At 36.9% G+C, this 19,408-nt stretch overlaps 1 protein-coding gene across 10 annotated transcripts in view; it reads right to left on the reverse strand.

The window, feature by feature from the left end:
• The window catches only part of LOC101416015 (zinc finger protein 596-like), a 63,998-nt gene that overhangs the window by 32,135 nt on the left and 12,455 nt on the right, over positions 1–19,408 (reverse strand). For 3 of the 10 annotated variants that reach the window (XR_009182714.2, XM_058285151.2, XM_058285150.2), the window contains exons 3-6: positions 17,044–17,121; positions 10,185–10,311; positions 9,362–9,454; positions 8,726–8,826 (exon numbers count right to left, since the gene is read on the reverse strand). Coding sequence is in view for 9 of the 10 variants with exons in the window: in XM_058285151.2 (XP_058141134.1) it covers positions 8,726–8,826; positions 9,362–9,454; positions 10,185–10,311; positions 17,044–17,076 (354 nt within the window). In the remaining variant the exon portion in view is untranslated. Of the gene's footprint in view, positions 1–4,446; positions 8,278–8,725; positions 8,827–9,361; positions 9,455–10,184; positions 10,312–17,043; positions 17,122–19,408 lie in introns of those variants that run through there. The other 7 variants (XM_058285147.2, XM_058285146.1, XM_071210948.1 and 4 more) reach the window with 4 other exon arrangements.

Raw genomic sequence — 19,408 nt, forward strand, 5'->3', positions numbered from 1 at the left:
ATATGTGAGGTCCCATTCAACCCCACCCCCAGCAAATTATTATTAAATAAAACTGCATGTTCCCAGCAGGGCACCATGTAAAATGACAGCTTCCCACCAAACTGAGAGGGATATATTAGACCAAAGAAAGATTCAGACAAGCCAAGCTTAGTGAACAAAGAGCATTTTATAGGGGGCTTATGTGGGGGCTCAAACTTGGTGGTCCAGAGGGGAGATCCTATCTAAGTCTTATAGTCTGAAACTGGTCATGGCCTAAATCCTCATCTGTGGCAGTGGGCAGAGACAGCATAACATTTCTGAAGCTTGAGCCATACTTGCCACAAAGCAAGAGGAATCTTTTTTACCATGTCTATGTGCAGCTGGAGAAGGGATGTGAGGAGGGAGCATGATTAAAAGTGCAGTGCTCAAGAGAGATAATCATTCCCCAAACATTCACAGTATTTTCCAACAGGTCAGAAGTTACCCATTCACAGGAACTGTGTAAAATAAGCATTTATGATTTTGGTCAGTAGGGTTGAAGTTACAACTTCATAGTAATTACTAAGGAATCTACTGATACAAAAATGGTCAAGCAGTTCACAGATCACATTATTCTTTGAGTTTCTGAGAGAAAAGTCTAAGCACACATTTTATTTATCAGTCAGGGGCTCACAGTTATTTCTCAAGGATTGCTGTGTAACTATTAAGAAATGAAATGTTTCTGTGGCTAAAAGGGTTGTGGGAAAAATTCAAAGCCATATCTGCTACAGTGAGAGACAAAAACACTGTAAAACTTGCACAGGTAAAACAGAAAAATGACAGAAGAAATTTCTATATTACCAATATTTCACTTAAATGTAAATGGAATAAACTCTGTTCTCACATAGAAGAGATTGGTAAAATGCATTAAAAAAACATGAACCAACCATATGCTGTCTCTAAGACACTTACATTACATTCAAATTACAAATATGTTGAGGGTGAAAGGATGGAAAAAATACCACATAAGTTGTATCCAAAAGAGAGTTGAGGTGGCTATATTCATATAGGAAAAAACAGCCTTTAAATCAAAAACATATAAGAGGGTCAAAGATGATCATTACATACTGATAAAGGGAACAATTCAACAGGAAGGTTTAACAATTATGAGAATATATGCACCTAACAGCAGAAACCAAAAATGCATGAAGTACTGACCGATTTGAAGGGAAAAATGATAAGTTCCACATTAATAGTAGGAGAATTTGAAAGACCATTCTCAATAAGGGATAGATGATCTAATAAGATCAATAAGGAAGTACAGGATTTGAATGATAAGATACATGCAACCAACTTGACATAACATATATAGAACTCTGCACCTGACAAAAACAAAGTACATATTATTCTCAAGTGCACATGGATCATTTTCCAGGATAGAATATATATTGGGGCACAAGGAAGATCTCAATGAATTAAAAAATTTTTGAAACCATATAATGCATGTTCTCTGATCAAAACAGAATGCAGCTAGAAATCAATAATAGAGGGAGGAAGGGGAAATTCACAAATATGTGAAAATTAAACAATATAATCTACAACAACCAATGAGATAAAGAGGAAATCAGAAGCATAACTAGGAAATATCTTAAGGTAAATGAAGATGAAAATACTACATACCAAAACTTTTGGGATGCAGCAACATCAGCGCTGAGAGGAGAATTTATAGCTCCAGATGCTTACATTAAAATTGAAGAGACTTCAAATCAGACATGTAACCACAAAACTGGAAGGTTGTGAAGAAGAGCAAACTAAACCAATAGCAAGGAGAAGGAGGGAAATAACAAAGATAAGGACAGAGATAACTGAAATAGAAAATAAGAAAACAATAGAGCATTAAAGAACCATAAGTGCATTCTTTGTAAGATCAATAAAATCAACAAATATTTAGTTAGATTGCCCAAAAAGAAAAGAGAGAGGATACAAATAAAGAAAATCAGAAATGAAAAGGGAGATATTACTACCATCCTTAGTGAAATATAAAAGAGCCATAACTGGCCTCTATGGACAGATGTGTCTTAGTTTGGCACAGACTGTTGGTACAAAATACCACAAAGCATTGGGTTTTATAATGAGAATTTTATTTAAGGTAAAAATTTACAGTTCCGAGGCTAAGAAATGTCCAAATCAGGTTATTCACAGAGATGCATATTTCACCAATGTTAGCTACTGGTGACCTGGGGTTTTCCCACATAGCAAAGCAAGGTGGTCACCATTCTCTATTCAGGTCTCTGCATTTCCTTACAGAGCCCACCATAACCTGGAGCTCACCTGTGGACAAGCAGGCACAGGGATTCTCTTTCAGGTCCTCCTCTCCAGTCTTGGCTGCTCTGCTTTCTTCCAAAGTTCATCTGTGGGCTATAATGCATGTCTCATCTCTTCAGGCATGAACTGTTCTATGGGCCTATCCTTTTGCAGGTATTGTACTTAAATTTTAAATGCTAGTGATCCTCAAGCCATGTCTCACACGGCAGGAACAAAAACGACAGCTTTCTTTTTTTCTGTTTCATTTACATAAGGCGCAGCATGAGAGCAGAATTCCAAACTGTGCCACATTTCACTAATATACTACAACCAAAAGGGCTTGGCACAGGAAGCAAATAGTTCAGAAACTTAATCTTTTGCTTTTTGGGGTACATAAAGGAACTTCAAACTGTCACAAGGTGTAAGACAGTAAAATATATAATGTAGATGAAAGAGACAAATTCTTAGAAATATAAACTAACTACATTGTCTGAAGAAGGAATGGAAGATCTAACAAATCAATGACAAAGAGATTGTATCCATTATCAAAATGCGCCCAACAAAGAATAGTTCAGGAGCTATTTCCTGGGTTCACAGGAAAATTTTAACAAACATTTAAAGAAGACAATTTTAATTCTGCTCAAACTCTTCCAAAAACCTAAAGAGGAGGGAAAATTACCCAACTCATTCTATGAGGCCAGCATTACCTTCATAGTTAATCCAGATAAAGATAACATAAGAAAGAAAAAACACAGAAAAAAATCTCATTAACTTAGAAGTGAAAATGCCCAACTAAATACCAGCAAACTGAATCTGGCAGCATATTAAAAAATTGTACATAATGGATAATGAACTGGTAATCATCCCTGTCATGCAAATTTGGTTCAACATGAGAAACTCAACTAATGTTATCCACCACACTAACAGAATGAAAGAAAATACCCACATGGTCATCTCAATCAAAGCAGAAAAGGCATTTGAAAAAATGCAGCTCCTTTTGTATATAAAAACACTTAGAACACTAGGAACAGAAGGAAACTTCCTCCACATGAAAAAAGCATATATGAAAAACCCACAGCTTGCATCCTATTCAATGGTGAAAAACTGAATGCCTTCCATCTAAGATCAGGAACAAGACAAGGATGAGCACTTTATCACTTTTTTTTTTTAAGATTTATTTTTTATTTATTTCTCTCCCCTTCCCCATCCTCTCCCCCCCGCCCCAGTTGTCTGCTCTGTGTCCACTCGCTGTATAGTCTTCTTTGTCAGCTTATATTCTTGTCAGTGGTATGGTGAATCTGTGTCTCTTTTTGTTGCATCATCTTGCTGTGTCAGCTCTCCATGTGTGAGGCATGACTCCTGGGCAGACTGCACTTTTTTTGCACTGGGCGGCTCTCCTTATAGAGTGCACTCCTTGCGCATGGCGCTCCCCTATGCAAGGACACCCCCGCGTGGCACAGCACTCCTTGCGTGCATTATTAGCACTGTGCATGGGCCAGCTCATCACACGGGTCAGGAGGACCTGGATTTGAACCCTGGACCTCCCATGTGGTAGGCAGATGCTCTATCTATTGAGCCAAATCTGCTTCCCTTTATCCACTGTTGTTCAACATTGCACTATAGTTTTGTAAGAGCAATTAGGCAAGAAAAAGAAATAAAGGTATCCAAACTAAAAAGAAAAAATAAAACATTCCCTATTTGCACTTCATATCATCTTGTGTACAGATAATCCTGAAAAATCTACAAAAAAAATTCCTAGAATAAATGAATTCAGTAGTGTCAGGGCAGACCAATAGGAAAAAGCAGTAGTGCTTCTACATACAATGAACAATTGGGAGAAGAAAAAAATCCATTCAAAGTAACAGATTAAAAAAATCAAATATAAAAGAATATATAAAATTAAGTATATAAAGAACTTCTAAACAGAATAAAATAAACTATTCCTGAAGAAAATTTTAAAAGATCTAAATAAATGGAAGGCTAGTTCATGTTCATAGATTGGACATTAACCTTATGTCAATACTACCCAAGGCAATTTGTAGATTCAAAGCATTCCCAATTAAAATTCAAACAAGTTTCATTTCAGAAATGGAAAAGAAAATCATGAAGTTTATACAGATGAATAATGGGCCCTGAGAAGCTAAAGCCATCTTGAAAAAGAAAACTCAAGTTGGAGGACTCACATTTACCAATCTTTTTTTTTCTTTATTTATTTTTTTAATGTTACATTCAAAAATATGAGGGCCCCATATACCCCCCATCCCCCTCCTCCCCCCATAACAACAATCTCCTTCATCATCCTGGGACATTCACTGCATTTGGTGAATACATCTCTGAGCACCACTGTACCTCATGGTCAATGGTCCACACCATAGCCCACACTCTCCCACAGTCCATCCAGTGGGCCATGGGAGGACATACAATGTCTGGTAACTGTCCCTGCAGCACCACCCAGGGCAACTCCAAGTCCTGAAAACGCCCCACATCTCATCTCTTCCTCCCACTCCCTACCCCCAGCAGCCACCATGGCCACTTTCTCCACACCAATGCCACATTTTCTTCAGTTACTAATCACAATAGTTCATGAGTAGAATATCAGTAAATCCACTCTAATCCATACTCTATCCCTCCATCCTGTGGACATTTACCAATCTTAAAAGTTTTAACAAAGGCATGGTAGTCAAAAGACCATAGTAATTTCACATTGACAGACATATAGAAGAATGATATTGAATTGAGATCTCAGAATTCAACCCTCACATTTCTGGCCTGCCAATTATTGGCAAGGTGGAAAATATCTCTTAATCTGGAAAGAATTGACTCTTCAGCAAATGGTGTTGGGAAAGTTGGACTACCATGAGTGAAAAATAGATAGACCTTTATTTCACACCATATACAAAAATAAACTCAAAATTGTATGAGTCCATTTATTTAATATGTAAATATAAGTCAATCTATAACGATAAGTTAGATTAATGTAGGGCTGTGGAAAGAGAGAGGGATTGTGAGGTGACTGCAAAGGGGTGTGGAGTTTTTCTTTTGTAAATAATGAAATCATTCTAAAACTTTGTTAAGGAAGGCAAACATTGTGATTACACTAAAACTTATTGATTATACACTTAGGATAGATTGTAAGGTATGTAAATACATCTCAATAAAACTGTTTTAAAATAAATAAATATGCAGAAATACCCAGAAAGAGCAGCTATATACAGCAGGGGAAGCATAGAGAGATTGAGAGGTGATAAATTTCTATTTTTTGTCTTTTTTATTATTGAATAATGAAAATGCTCTAATAATGATTGAAGTGATGACTATACAATTATGTGATTATGCCAAATACCATTGACTGTACATTTTGGATGGACTGTATGCTTCACTAATAGTATCAATAAATTTGATTTGTTCTAAAAAAAAAAATACTTAACTGTAAGATTTCCATATTTGAATGCTCTGGATCTTAATGTTTTAATAATTAATGTCAAGGACAGGATTTCCAAATATTGACCATCATAATTACATTGCCTATGGGCATTAAAGGTTTTGGATTCTATCAGGTATTTTATTATTAACAAGATGATTATTGCAGTGCATTTTGCCTGGATACTTCCTACAGGGAAGTTAGCAATAGGCAGTGGGAAAGAGCTGGACCTCTGCCTGGTACAGAGAATGACTGTATGCATGATTCTCATGCCCACTAATAAGGACTCAAGTCACTGAGTTGAAGTATTGTTTCCTCTAAGATTAGGAACAAAGAGACAAACTGTGTTCCTCCCCTTCAGATATGTAATCAGTGACCCAGAAAAGGCAACTAGAGAAATATATTTATGTGGGAAAGACTTCAAAATCACAGACTTCACACATTCTTCTATCCCCAAAGCTATAACATTTCCACAGTTGGTATTCATAAAATCAGCCATCAGATACCCAATCATTTGCCCAAGCCCCTCAAACAATATACCTCAGAGTAGCACAATTAATGATGCATACATCCTCCCCAATCTCTGAATAAATGATGTCCTATGATTTTTCATTGACTGCATTCTTCACCATGAATTTTCTGGAAATCCCTCAAGGGATTTCATCCTCCTAATGGAGACTTTTCACCCTTATTTAATGTTTTGTGGTTATTCTTAAACTGAGTTTCCTTTAGCACACTAAGACTTAGCTTTCACTGAATGATAGTGCAGTGATTACAGACCTATTGTTTCACTATTTGGAGTTCACTCAATTAATTTAGAGGATAAATTAGGAATTAAGGCAATCCCACATTGAGTACATGTGTGATTCCTCATGTGTGATTTCTCTGATTAGAGTGGTAGACGAGGCCTCTCCAATTCCATTATATTTATAGTATGTATTCTCTCACATAGTATATCTATCATCTGTCTACTGAGGGCTTTGCTACTTAGATGACATGTATATGGATTCTCACCAGTATGAAAGTTATTAGATTATCTGAAGTAGTATGGATGACTATAGGAACTACTGAACAGATTAAAAATAGTGTTTATTCACTGTATGAGTTATTTGCTATGTTTAAAGTTTACATCTATGGCTGAAGTCTCTTTCATCTGAAACTATTATACTGTTAGTATTTACATTTAAAGTAAGAATATTGACTCATGGATTTCTCAAATTTCTGACATTTATAAGAATTCTCTCCAGTTTGAGTAATTTCCAATTGTCTAAGACTAGAAAATTAAACATTTTCCCATACATATATTATGGTTTCTGTCCAGCATGAATTCTCTCATGTTTCCGGAGGGTAGACCTAAAAGTGAAAGTTTTCCCACATAGATAACATTCATAGGGTTTTTCTCCAGTGTGACATCTCTCATGTTGTTTAAGGGAAGAGAATGTAGTTAAGGCTTTCCCACAGACATGGCATTGATGGGGTTTCTCTCCAGTGTGAGTTTTCTCATGTTTTTGAAGATCAGAATATTGACTGAAGGCTTTCCCACAAAGATGACATACATGGGGTTTCTCTCCTGTGTGAGTTCTATCATGTTGTTTTAGTTTAGATAGTTGAATGAAGGCTTTCCCACAAAGATGACATTCATGGGGTTTCTCTCCAGTGTGAGTTCTCTCATGATATTTAAGGGAATTATAATGACTAAAGGCTTTCCCACAAAGATGACACTCATGTGGTTTTTCACCAGTGTGACATCTCTCATGTTGTTTAAGGTAAGAGGATGTAGTGAAGGCCTTCCCGCAGAAATGGCAAACATGTGGTTTTTCTCCAGTGTGACACCTCTCATGTCGCTTAAGGGAACAGAATGTAGTGAAGGCTTCCCCACAGAGATGACATTGATGGGGTTTCTCTCCAGTGTGAGTTTTCTCATGTTTTTGAAGAGCAGAATACTGACTGAAGGCTTTCCCACAAAGATGACAAATATGGGGTTTCTCTCCTGTGTGAGTTCTATCATGCTGTTTTAGTTTAGATAGTTGAATGAAGGCTTTCCCACAAAGATGACATTCATAGTGTTTCTCTCCAGTGTGACATCTCTCATGATATTTAAGGGAAGTATAATGACTAAAGGCTTTCCCACACAGATGACATTTATGTGGTTTTTCACCAGTGTGACATCTCTCATGTTGCTTAAGGTAAGAGGATGTAGTGAAGGCTTTCCCACAGAAATGGCATACATGTGGTTTTTCTCCAGTGTGGCATGTCTCATGTTGTTTAAGGGAGGAGGATGTAGTGAAGGCTTTCCCACATAGATGGCACTCATGGGTTTTCTCTCCAATGGGAATTACACTGTCTTGTCTGAGGTCAGAGCACTGGATAAAATTTTTAGCACTTTGGTAACATTCATATGATTTACTGGTATGGTGAAGATGCTTATGTTCTCTAAAATATGAATAGTCACTGAGGACTGTTGCAGGTGGTTTCCTGAAATAGGATTTCTTTGCTATGTGAATCAATGCATACTGGCTCACTGTGGTTGTGTGAGAGGAATCTTCTTGCAAAGAATTACACTTAAAGGAATTCTTTTGGGTGTGAGATCTGTGCTGTGGGAATTTGATGAGAGACTGTAAAACTTTTATCCATTTACATGAATTCCTTCATTTCTCTATATATGAACCTTAGACTAATCCACTAGTGGTCATCTCCAATTAAAATATTTGCCATGTTGGTTTCATATAAAAATTATTCTATTCCATACAAACAGATGATCTCTATTATAAGAATCTAATTGCAGAGGTATCTGATCAATTTTTAGCTTCATGAAAGATTACATTCATGAAACCTGTTTGTGCAATTTGTTTTTAATGTGACCTCAGGTTAGAGTTTGTGTTTTAAGTTAATTTTTACCTAAAATTCAAACTATCACCAATTTTTTTTGGATTAGCACTTAATCCAAACCTTAACTACAAATTCATGATTTTACTGAATTCCTAATTTATTCTATCCCTAGGTATCTATTTGGAATACTAGATTTCACAAAATTGAGCTTACCAATGACATGATTTTAGAAGTGAGTTTCCTACAGGTAGGTTGTTTCAATATCATTTCTATCATTTCCCATGTTTTAAAGGCACATTTTCTCCCTGTAGTAACTGGGAAAAAAGCAGAATAAATTGTTAGAATTGTATTAGGGAAGGAAAAGTTTAGAAAGTTCCAAGTATCCCTTTCAACATGTTTCCCACATTCACAATGAGCTGGGAAAGAATATCAAAATAATGAATACTTTAGGGATAAGTATTCATAAGTAAGATAACTGCATTACAGTTAGGAAAGATTTTGAGATATGGAACATGAGAAAAAAGTTGGGATGTGAGGGAGGGAAAAAAAGAGGGAAAAATCTTCCAAGAATAGGACCAGAACAACGATAATTATGTGAAGGTTTAATTGCAGTAACAAATCAATATCCCTTTCCTAATGCCAATGACACTCAATAAAGCTTGAGAAGTGTATGGAACAAACACATGTGACTAAAATTTCCACAATATCCTCAGCTACATTTAGAAATCATAACTTATATTAGGAACACTGAAGAAATCATTACTCACTTAAGGAATACTGAAGTTAAAATATTCAAGCACATACTATATCATGAATCCCTCTTCTAATGCACAGGTCTTTAGAGCTCACCTGGATTCTGGTACCGAGGTAAACCTATTCCTTCTCTCCACACTTCTTCCTGTCCCAAATGGGAAAGCACATCTCTTTTGCAGACTTGATATCCTGTTTGTGTGAAAAAAAGTTACCTGGGTTTTGAGTTATGATAGTAACAGGGCATGAGCACGACATACATCATGTTATCAAAGAATAAGATAAGCACTGAAGGTCAGCAATGCAATAATAACTTGAACTTAGATCATGACAATATTTCAATGGAAACTATAACTCTTGACCTTTTGCCCATTTCAATGAGGACAACAATGGTTGTTGTTACTCATGCACTATAAAAAGCGTAACTGCAGAATTGTCTATACTCTAAATGTTTCCAAAGCTACTGAATATTATGTTAAAAAATAATCCAATTAACATAAATTCAAACAGAATGACATAAATTTTTTCTGGAAAAGGATATATACAATGTTTTTACTACTGAGTTCTGAAGCCTCAGCATAGCTCTTGGAGGAGAATACTTATTTCTGCACAGCCCGGAGTGTTGGAAATTGAGATTCAAGAAACGCAATAAATTGTGGTCATGAAGATTAAATTCTATTGGGGTGAATTAGATATAAATAAAAAATGAGGAAATAAATTCGTTTGGGGATTTTTTAGCACAATATAAATGATTTAAAATTATAAAATAAAAAAATGTAAGAGAAAGAAGATAAAATTTGGAGCAGCTTACTTGGATATCTGAACTAAAAATGGAAGATTATTTATGATAAATATATAGGTAGGTAGATTACACAGATGATAAAAGATAGATATAGACATAGACAAATTTTGAGAGTCTCACCTACTGAGACCAGGTTATTGATGTTCTCCAGCATCACTTCTCTGAACAGCTTTCTCTGGGATGTGTCTAGCAGGTCCCACTCTTCATGGGTGAAATCTACAACCACATCCTTGAAGGTCACTAACTCCTAAAACATAAATTTCTGTTCACACAAGGTTATCCTTACCAATGTCTTGAGTGGGATGTATAAAATAACAGCACTAAGGAGGCAATGTGTATATAAAACTTAAAAGGTGTATGTTGTTCCAGTACCATAATTATCAATGCTGAACTGCCATCTGCCTGTCAGATGTACTCACAGACACATCCATACTCTGAACCCATTGTAAAAGAAAATCACATGACATAGGGAGTGACATACACCTGGAAATATCCCAATAAATTTGTAACCATGCCTTCTTGCTACTGACTACAAAGCTTTCATTAAGAATTCATAACTAAATCAATCTTGCTCAACAATTTTAAGTAAATGTACAGACTTGGTATAAGACAAGCAAGCAGTGTCCATGAAAAATATGATTTTAAAAAATTAATATGGTTAGGTTACATACCTATATAGATGGGCTCACTTTCCTAATTTATAAAATCATTTGGCCCTTGCAGATTTTCAGACTCACTCTACTGTGGTCAGAGAAATTATTTTGTATCATTTCAATCTTTCTGAATTCACTGAGACTTTCTCTGTGGCCTAACATTTGGTCTACCTTGGAGAACGATCCATATGTGCTTGAGAAGAATGTATATCCTGCTGTATTTTGGTGTATTGTACCATATATGTCTATTAGGTCCAGATCCTCTAATATTCAAAGACTTTGTTTCTTTATTGATTCAATGCTGAGATGTTCTGTCTAATTGTGATAATAGTGTATTAAAGTCCCCCATTATAATTGTAGAGGCATCTATTTCTCAAACTACTTTTTACAGTGTTTTCCTCATGTATTTTGAGGTGACCTGGTTAGGTGCATAAATGCTCATGATAGTACTTTCTTCTTGAAAGACTGCCTCTTTTACTAATATGTGGTGTCCATCTTTGTCTCTCACAATAGTTTTACATTTAAAGTCTATTTTGTCTAATATTAGTATAGCTACTCCTACCCTTTTTTGGTTATTGTTTGCTTGTATGATTTTTTTCAAGCCATTCGCATTCAACCTCCTTGAATCCCTGGATCTAATGTGGGTTTCTTGTAGGCAGCATATAGATGGGTCATATTTCCTTATCCATTCTGCCAAGCTGTGTCTCTTGATAGATGAGTTTAATCCATTGACATTCATTATTATTACTCTCATGGAATTACTTACAGTAGCCACATTTTCTTTGGATTTTTCTTTGTCATATGTGGCTTTTATTTCTTTTCATCTTTTTAGTTGTTCTTACACTCTCTTCCAACATTGTCTCTCCTGTTTTTTTCCTTTCCTCCTGCAGAATTCCCTTTAGTACTTCTTGAAGGGCAGGTTGCTTATTGGCATACTCTCTAGTTTCTGTTTATCTGTGAATATTTTGAACTCTCAATCATTTTTGAATGCCAGCTTTGCTGGACAGAGTATTCTTGGCTGGAAATTTTTTTCTTTCAGTACCTTGACTATATCATACCACTGCCTTCCTGCCTCCATGGTTTTGGATGAGAAATTGCACTTAATCTATTGAGCTTCCCTTATATGTGACGGTTCTCTTTTCTCTTGCTGCCTTCAGTATTTTCTCTTTGCCTTGGTGATTAGATAATTTGATAAGTATATGTATTGGGGTAGGCCTGTTGCAATTTATATTGTTTGGGGTGTGTTCTACTTCCTGGACATGTACATCCATCTCCCTAAATAGATTTGGGAAGTTTTCTGCCATCATTTCCCCCAACACCCCATTCTGTCCCCTTTCCTTTGTCTTCTCCTTCTGGGATGCCTATAATGCATATGTTTGTGCATTTTTCATTTTCATTCAAATCCTTAAGTACCTGCTGGATTTTTTCTATCTTTTTATCTGTCAATTCTGTTTGACTTCAGATGTACTGAAATCACATCAATAACTTTTTGTTCTGCCTGTTCAAATCTGTTATTTGCTGAGAGTGTATTTTTGATTTCTTGGATTGTGCCAATCATCACCATCATATCTGTTATCTTTTTTGCGTATATTTACAATTTCTTCAGTATGCTCTCCAAGTGTTTTCTTAATATCCTAATCTCTTCCTTCACTTCTTTAAGTTGGTTCATGATATTTGTTTGGAGAGCTTTGATTAGTTGTTCAATGTTCAGTTCCTCTTCCTAGTTGTTAGTTGTTCATTGGATTGAGCCATGTCTTCCTGCTTATTGGTATGGTTTGTAATTTTTTTGTTGCTGTCTGGCCATCATTTTATCTTGACGGTTTGTTGAGTTGATTAACATCTCTGTCTAGCCTCAGGCTTTATTTAGGTACTGTTTTTGTGTGTGTTAAGATTTCTCTTTGACACTTTGTTCTTCTTATTCTATTTCCTTGTTGTTGTCTAAGTTCCCTTGAAGGAAAAGGATTGGGGTCAGGGAAAGCAAGAGAGTTAGGCAAAGAAAAAGTATGAGAGTACTACTGATAATAAATGTTAGCAGAAGAACCATATAAGACCTAGGAGAATGAATATTAAATTCATGTTAGCAACGTAGAGTTATAGGAATAAAAAAGTGGAGTACCTACAATGAAATGGGAAACTGAATACGGAGAAGAATATAATATGAATTGAAAGGCCAGCATGATCAGGAGAGAGGGAAAAAGAAAAGAAAGGACAATAACAGAAAGAGTTAATAAAAGAAGACAGAATAGAAGTGTTAGAACTAAAATGCCAGAAAAAATTGGTGGCTAAACACAGAGAGAGAGAATGTGAGAGCAACAACAGGAGTGGAAGATAGAAAGATGTAGGAAGGAAAAGAGATAGCATTGCTAGCCAAAATTAGTGCATACATAAAAGAGGAAATCAAGGATGAGGAAGCACAGCAAACCAGAAACTAGCCAGCAGCACCTAATTAAAAAAAAAAAAAAAAGTCCCCCCCCGCCCCCCCCCCCCCCCCCCCCCCCCCGCAAGAGGGGGCGGGGTAAAGAAGAAGAAAAGACAAGAAAACAAACAAACAAACAAAAAACCCCAGACAAGCCCTCAAGCAAGGAGTCAACCAAGCTTTAAGAAAAACCAGACTTCCCTCCCTCGCCCCTATGGAACTTGTCAGGCTGCTGGTGTTCAGCAATCAATCACCCTGCAGCTTTCTTACTGCAGACCTTGAAGTGGGCTTTAGTGAGTAAACCAAGCCAAATTTTGTAATAAAAGTAATCTCTCTTTTTTTTAGGAAAATAAGAAACCGAAGGGAAGCTAATACAAGGGTAGTGTCTATGTTTTCTCTGCCTCAAAGTATCAGCCAGATGTTTACTATCCCAGCGGGTCACTGCTCTAAGAAGTGCCAGGAACTGAACCAGAGACCTTGCACATTCAAGGCTGAAACTCCTCCACTGAGCCAAACCGTCCTTCTGGGTCAACTATAATTATGAGAAAACTCTTTTTTATGATACTTTTCATTTTTTAACACTCCATTTTTTACTTTATTTTAGTTTTTCTATATTATTATGTATTCTATTTCTAATCTTTAACTGTATCATTACTAATTCATTTTCCTATTAATTAAATTTGGCAATATATTATTCATTTCTGAAGAAATTTGGATTACAGAGGGGTTCAACTATGGCAGGGGAGGAGCACTGATGTGGGGTATCATTGATGGGGGATGCATAGGTGGGAGGAAGTACTCCAAGACATGCCTATAGGGTATGGAGATATGTTTGTATGTTTGTTGCATATTGACATAGGGGATAGAGTACACATGAAAATGGAGGGAGTGCTGAGTTCCCATTCTGGGAAACTCTGTGACACTCCCCAATGGAGCAGCAACAATCCCCCAAGTGAAGAAGGATGGTCCAATGATGTGACCTTGATACTAACGACTATGCTTATGAGCCTGTGTGCTTGAAATTTCAACTAGGCCTAGAGCTGCATGGTGCCTAAGAGTTACCTTCTGAGAGCTTCCATGTTGCTCAAATGTGGCCACTCTCTAAGCCAAACTCAGCATGTAAATACATTATCTTTACCCAGTATGGGACATGACACCTAGGGATGAGCCTTTCTGGCACTGAGGGATTACTACCAAGCACCAGCTGATGAGGCAATTAGAAAAAGACCTTAAATAAAAGGGGGAAATGGTAAAGACAAATGAGTTTATATGGCTAAGGTATTTCAAAATGAGTCAGGAGGTCATCAGAGGGGTCTTGCTTATGCATATCCAAGAAGGATTTCAGAGACAGCCAAAGTAAATAAAACCTCAGGTAACGGTTCTCTTGAGGGCTACTGAGAAACCCAGGTCTATGGTCATGACAGATAACTCTGGAGTGCCTTTCCATTGGGCACTACTTTGGAATTTGTGCTCCTGAGTGTGATGGGAGTTTGACTCAGATGTAACCTCTACACATGCCCCTCCTGTCACTTTTACTGACCCTGTGCTTGGCACTGGGGTTAGTGTATGCTCAGGAGACTTGAATCTCTGGCCTGTCCATGTGCCAGCTGGGTCCTGAGCCTCAGCAGAATTGCAAGACCTACTCTCCAGTTCATTGGACTTACCTACATCAGCTAACAGGGAAGTGATGATGGTTAACCACCACACCAGGGAACTGAGACAATCTATAGCTGCAAGCAGAATTCCATACATCAACCACATGGGATCTAAGACCCCTCTTGGTTTAGAGGTGGAGTGGACATCACCATCCAAGGATCCTCAGGATGGAGGAATAAAATATGAATTAGAATGGGCTTACTGGTATTCTACTATAGAATTATTGTGATTTTAGGAATGAAATTATATCACTGATGTGGGGCCAGTAGCCACAGAAGTTGCTGAAGGCCGGGAGAGGTAAAAAGAGGTGTGATATTGGGGCATTTTCAGGACTTGGGTTGTGCTCAGTGATATCGCAGGGACAGATGCAGGACATTATACATCCTGCCATAACCCACTGTTTGGACTAGAAGAGTGTAAACTAAAACATAAGCTATAATCTATGCTGTATAGCAATTCTCCAAAATGTACTCATCGAATGCAATGAATGTACCATGGTAAAGAAAGAATTTGGCAATTTTGAAGGAATGGGTGGCATGGGGAGTGGGGTATATGGGAACCTCTTACATTTTTTAATGTAATGATTTGTGTGATCTATGAATCTTTAAAAAATGATAAAAAATTTAAGAAAATCATTTAAGAATATGTTATGCACTTTGACAAATGTCAAAGTATGAATTGCTTTCTATCTAAGTTCAACTCAAATGTCTATTATTCATTAAAACGGCAAGGAATCTTGAAGAAATATCCACAAATCTGCAAAACTGAATAAGTTTCAAATCAGTAAATCCTGCTTTCTCAGTGCCACAAAATTCAGGTGTTCACTGTAATGTATAAATACAGATGGTTCTGGGTCAGAGGTCAGGGACTCCTGAGACAATTGAACTGATACATGGCCTTAGACTGACCATTCTTGTGGTAGACCTCCCAATCTCAACTTTTTCTGGGGTGTACAATGACCAGTTTTCATTGTCTCACTTTTATCTTCATTTTATCTGTCTTGCAAGATTAAAAGAATCCTGTTCATTGCTTCTGGCCTCTGCAAATCTTTAAAAATGTTCAAAGAGACATAAATTTTATTCCAACTATTATATAGCTTCTGAAACCACAGCCACAAGGAAGGAAAAAATATTCCTATACATGACATCCATTTATTAAATTTGAATAAATTTGATTTAGAAAATTGAAGTTGGGAAATCTGAACAAGAATGGTAAGGGAAATTGTAGTTTTGAAAAAAATTATTTCAAGGAAAGTGTACATGGTTCAAGCAGTTGAGTTCCTACCTTCAACATGAGAGGCCCCGGGTTTGGTTCCTGGTGCCCCCATAAAGAAGGTGAGCAAGAGAGCAAGCTGGCACAATGGGCTGCCATAGTGAGCTAACACAACAGGATGATACAATAAAGAAAAAATGATGCAATGGTGCCTGGCATGGCAAGCTGATGCAAAAGATGATGCAATGAAGAGACACAAAGAGGAAACACAATGAGAGGCAATAAGCAGGAGAAGAGATGGTTCAAGCCATTGAGTGCTTCCGTCCCACATGGGAGGCCCTGGGTTCAGTTCCTGGTTCCTCTTAAATAGAAGGTGAGGACACAATGAAAAGACACAGAGAGCAAACAGTGAGTGCAAACAATGAGGGGGAGTTAATAAACACATTTTTTACATCTTTCAAAAGAGTATTTCAAAATGTACAAATATATTCCATTAAAACTTTAAGAAAATTAAAATTGGGGGAATAAATATATATATTCCTCATTTCCTTAATTTACAAAACTTCTCATGTGCCTCTGAAAAATATACCTACTCCCTACACCTCAGTATCTGTAATGTTGGATTGACTGAATGCACAGCTGAAAACTCAGCCTCCCATCTGACTGGAAACTTCTCTTCTGCTCATCTCTGTCACCAGTGTTCATCATATGCCCAGGCCAATCTCAGGCACTAACATGACCCATGAATTCATTATGTATCCAATGAGGCCATGGGATGGGTGAGAAAAAGAAAACTTCTGTCATCTTCTCGGAGAATACACACCTTTATGGTAGCTTTAACCAATGCTTGCGTTTACCTTGGAAGATTACTCATTGTTCAGGACCTAACTTACCATAATTATTAAAGAGTCCTATATAAATTTGAGCTAAAATCCTTGAATAACTCCTGAGTACACTTGAAATATTCACACCAATAGGAGAAATCTTCCCACCTGCTGGCAACAGAGGTACAATTTCAGTTGAAGAAGAATTACCTACTCACATGTGATTGCATTGCCAATACATTAGGGGGCATCTATCTTCCTCTGGATTTTCACTCACAACCAGAAGGAGAGCAAAGCTGAGAATGGAGAAAGAAGTCTTAAGATTCAAGTCTTGACCACAATTTTCAGGCCCCCCTGTCATGAATGTCAAACTTTTCACCTAGGAGGATTCCCTGCCCAAACAACAAAAGGAACATGAGGTATGCTCAAGTGAAATAAGAGAGGACTCTCCTTTCCCAGGGTCAAGAAGTTGGAGGTCTTTTCTTCTGTAGCTAATAAAGATACGATTATCTTCATATTATAGATAACATGAAAATCCATGAATTGTATTTATTAATTAGCCCATGACGTTCAAAGACTTTTAATTCATAGCTGATTCCAAAACAAAGTAATCCTGACCAAAATCACACCTGGAATTGGATCCTCACTACAAAAGGAAACAGACTGGTATATCTCAGTTATAATTATTACTGGTTTTTGCAATAGCATTCATTCTCTCACATCCATTTCTTATTTCTGGATTCTCACTCCCTTCCTGCTCTACCATGAACCTGACCTTATGGATACATTTGTCCTAAAACATCTTTATTCTTCCATGTGTATAATGCAGCCCACTCAACACTGAGTTTTACATCCCACAAAAATATATTTGGAAATCAGCTAAGAAACTTAAGAATATACATTACTAAAATAAAACAAAAAAGGAAAAAAGAATATATGTTATTTTGAGGTTAATCAGACCCAAGATTAACATAGCCATTTGTACCTCAAGTCCAGGAAGAAAATGACTGTAATCAACAAGTTTGGAGAATTACATATTTTTAAAAACAATCTTCTCAGTAACCCAACTGATAAAGGTTAATTTACTTAGTTAATAAATGTTCTAAATTGAGGTTCAGAGAGCTAAAGTAAAATGACAAACTTATATGGTCACTGACAGACACAGAGTTTGAATTTTTTCTTCCTGTATCCCAATTTCAAACATCTTAAGGGTAACATACCATATCCAGGTATTACAGGGAATGTCACCTCTCATTTCAATATTCAGATCCTTACCCTGTTGTCAAAATTTCCTCATCATACAGTGTGTTACACTTATAACCATGAACAGCAAATCTGTTCAAGAAATCTTTGCACTGAACTTGTTGCCAGATTTTCTGTTTTTGGCTAAGCGACAAGAAATGAATTTCAAGAGCAAGCTGTGTTAGTTAGGCCAGTAACTTATTAAGGAAAGGTGAGAGGAGAAATGGGAGAAAATAACAGTTCATGGGGCCCAAGTAAAGAGGAAAGGGCTGAACAGTGATAAAGAGGGTTGACTGATAGACTAAAATTTCCCATTATAGATTATAAATCCCCAGATTTCCTTGTGTATTAATCCAGGGGAAGGGTGAAGAAGGCCAGAACAGGGGGCATAAGGCAAGAACAGGGGTCAAAAGGCAAGAGAGGGCCAGTTTGGCCTTTGCACTTGTTTTTTGAACCACTGATTATTATACCCCTTTGTTAATGACAAGGGAGGAGTCCCAACTGTTTGCAGTTTTGATTGATTGCCCCACCCATCAATCCCCAGGAGGGATCAATGATAAGGTCCCTGAAGAATATCCAGGGCTTCTCCTAGCTTCCAGAGTAAATCTCATTCTGGACGGGATTCTTGCAAGTTTTTCCAGCAGCCATCTTGGAGGTACCTATACCTACATGTTTAATGGTGGTGGTTTTTCAGCCAGATTCCAGATCTATTGACTCCCTAACTAGCCTGCTTCAAACATATTTCCCAAACATTACCTTCCACCTCATGTAATATTTACTGCCAGATGTATTCCAAGCAAGCATGCATATTTCAGCATGTTTCATGAGAACATTTCTTTGTTCAATTTTATTTAATTTTTATTTTGTAATAGATTATATAATTAGATTATATCATTGTTACTTAGATTATATAATTGTTATATAAAAATGTAGGTGATTCCCATATGCTCTAGTCCCCACACCTCCCAAATATTCCCACATTAACAATATCCTTCATTAGTGTGGTATATTTGTTGCATTGATGAACACATTTTGGAGCACTGCCAATAAGCTTGAAATAACATTTACATTGTAGTTTATTTACACTCTCTCCCACACAATTCTGTAGATTATGGCAAGATATATAATGACCTGTATTTAGACATTCAGGACAATTCCAAGGTCCCAAAAATCCCCGTCTTTCCCTTTCCCATCCCACAGAACTTCCAGTGGCCACTGCCTCCACAGCAATGATAAAATTTCTTCCATTGCTAGAATCACAATAAGTCTATAGTAGAATACCAGTAAATCTACTTTATTCCATAGTTCATTCACCATTCCTGAGGATTCTGGGATGGAGGT

The sequence above is a fragment of the Dasypus novemcinctus genome, chromosome 22 (assembly GCF_030445035.2).
Source record: "Dasypus novemcinctus isolate mDasNov1 chromosome 22, mDasNov1.1.hap2, whole genome shotgun sequence".
NCBI lineage: Eukaryota > Metazoa > Chordata > Mammalia > Cingulata > Dasypodidae > Dasypus > Dasypus novemcinctus.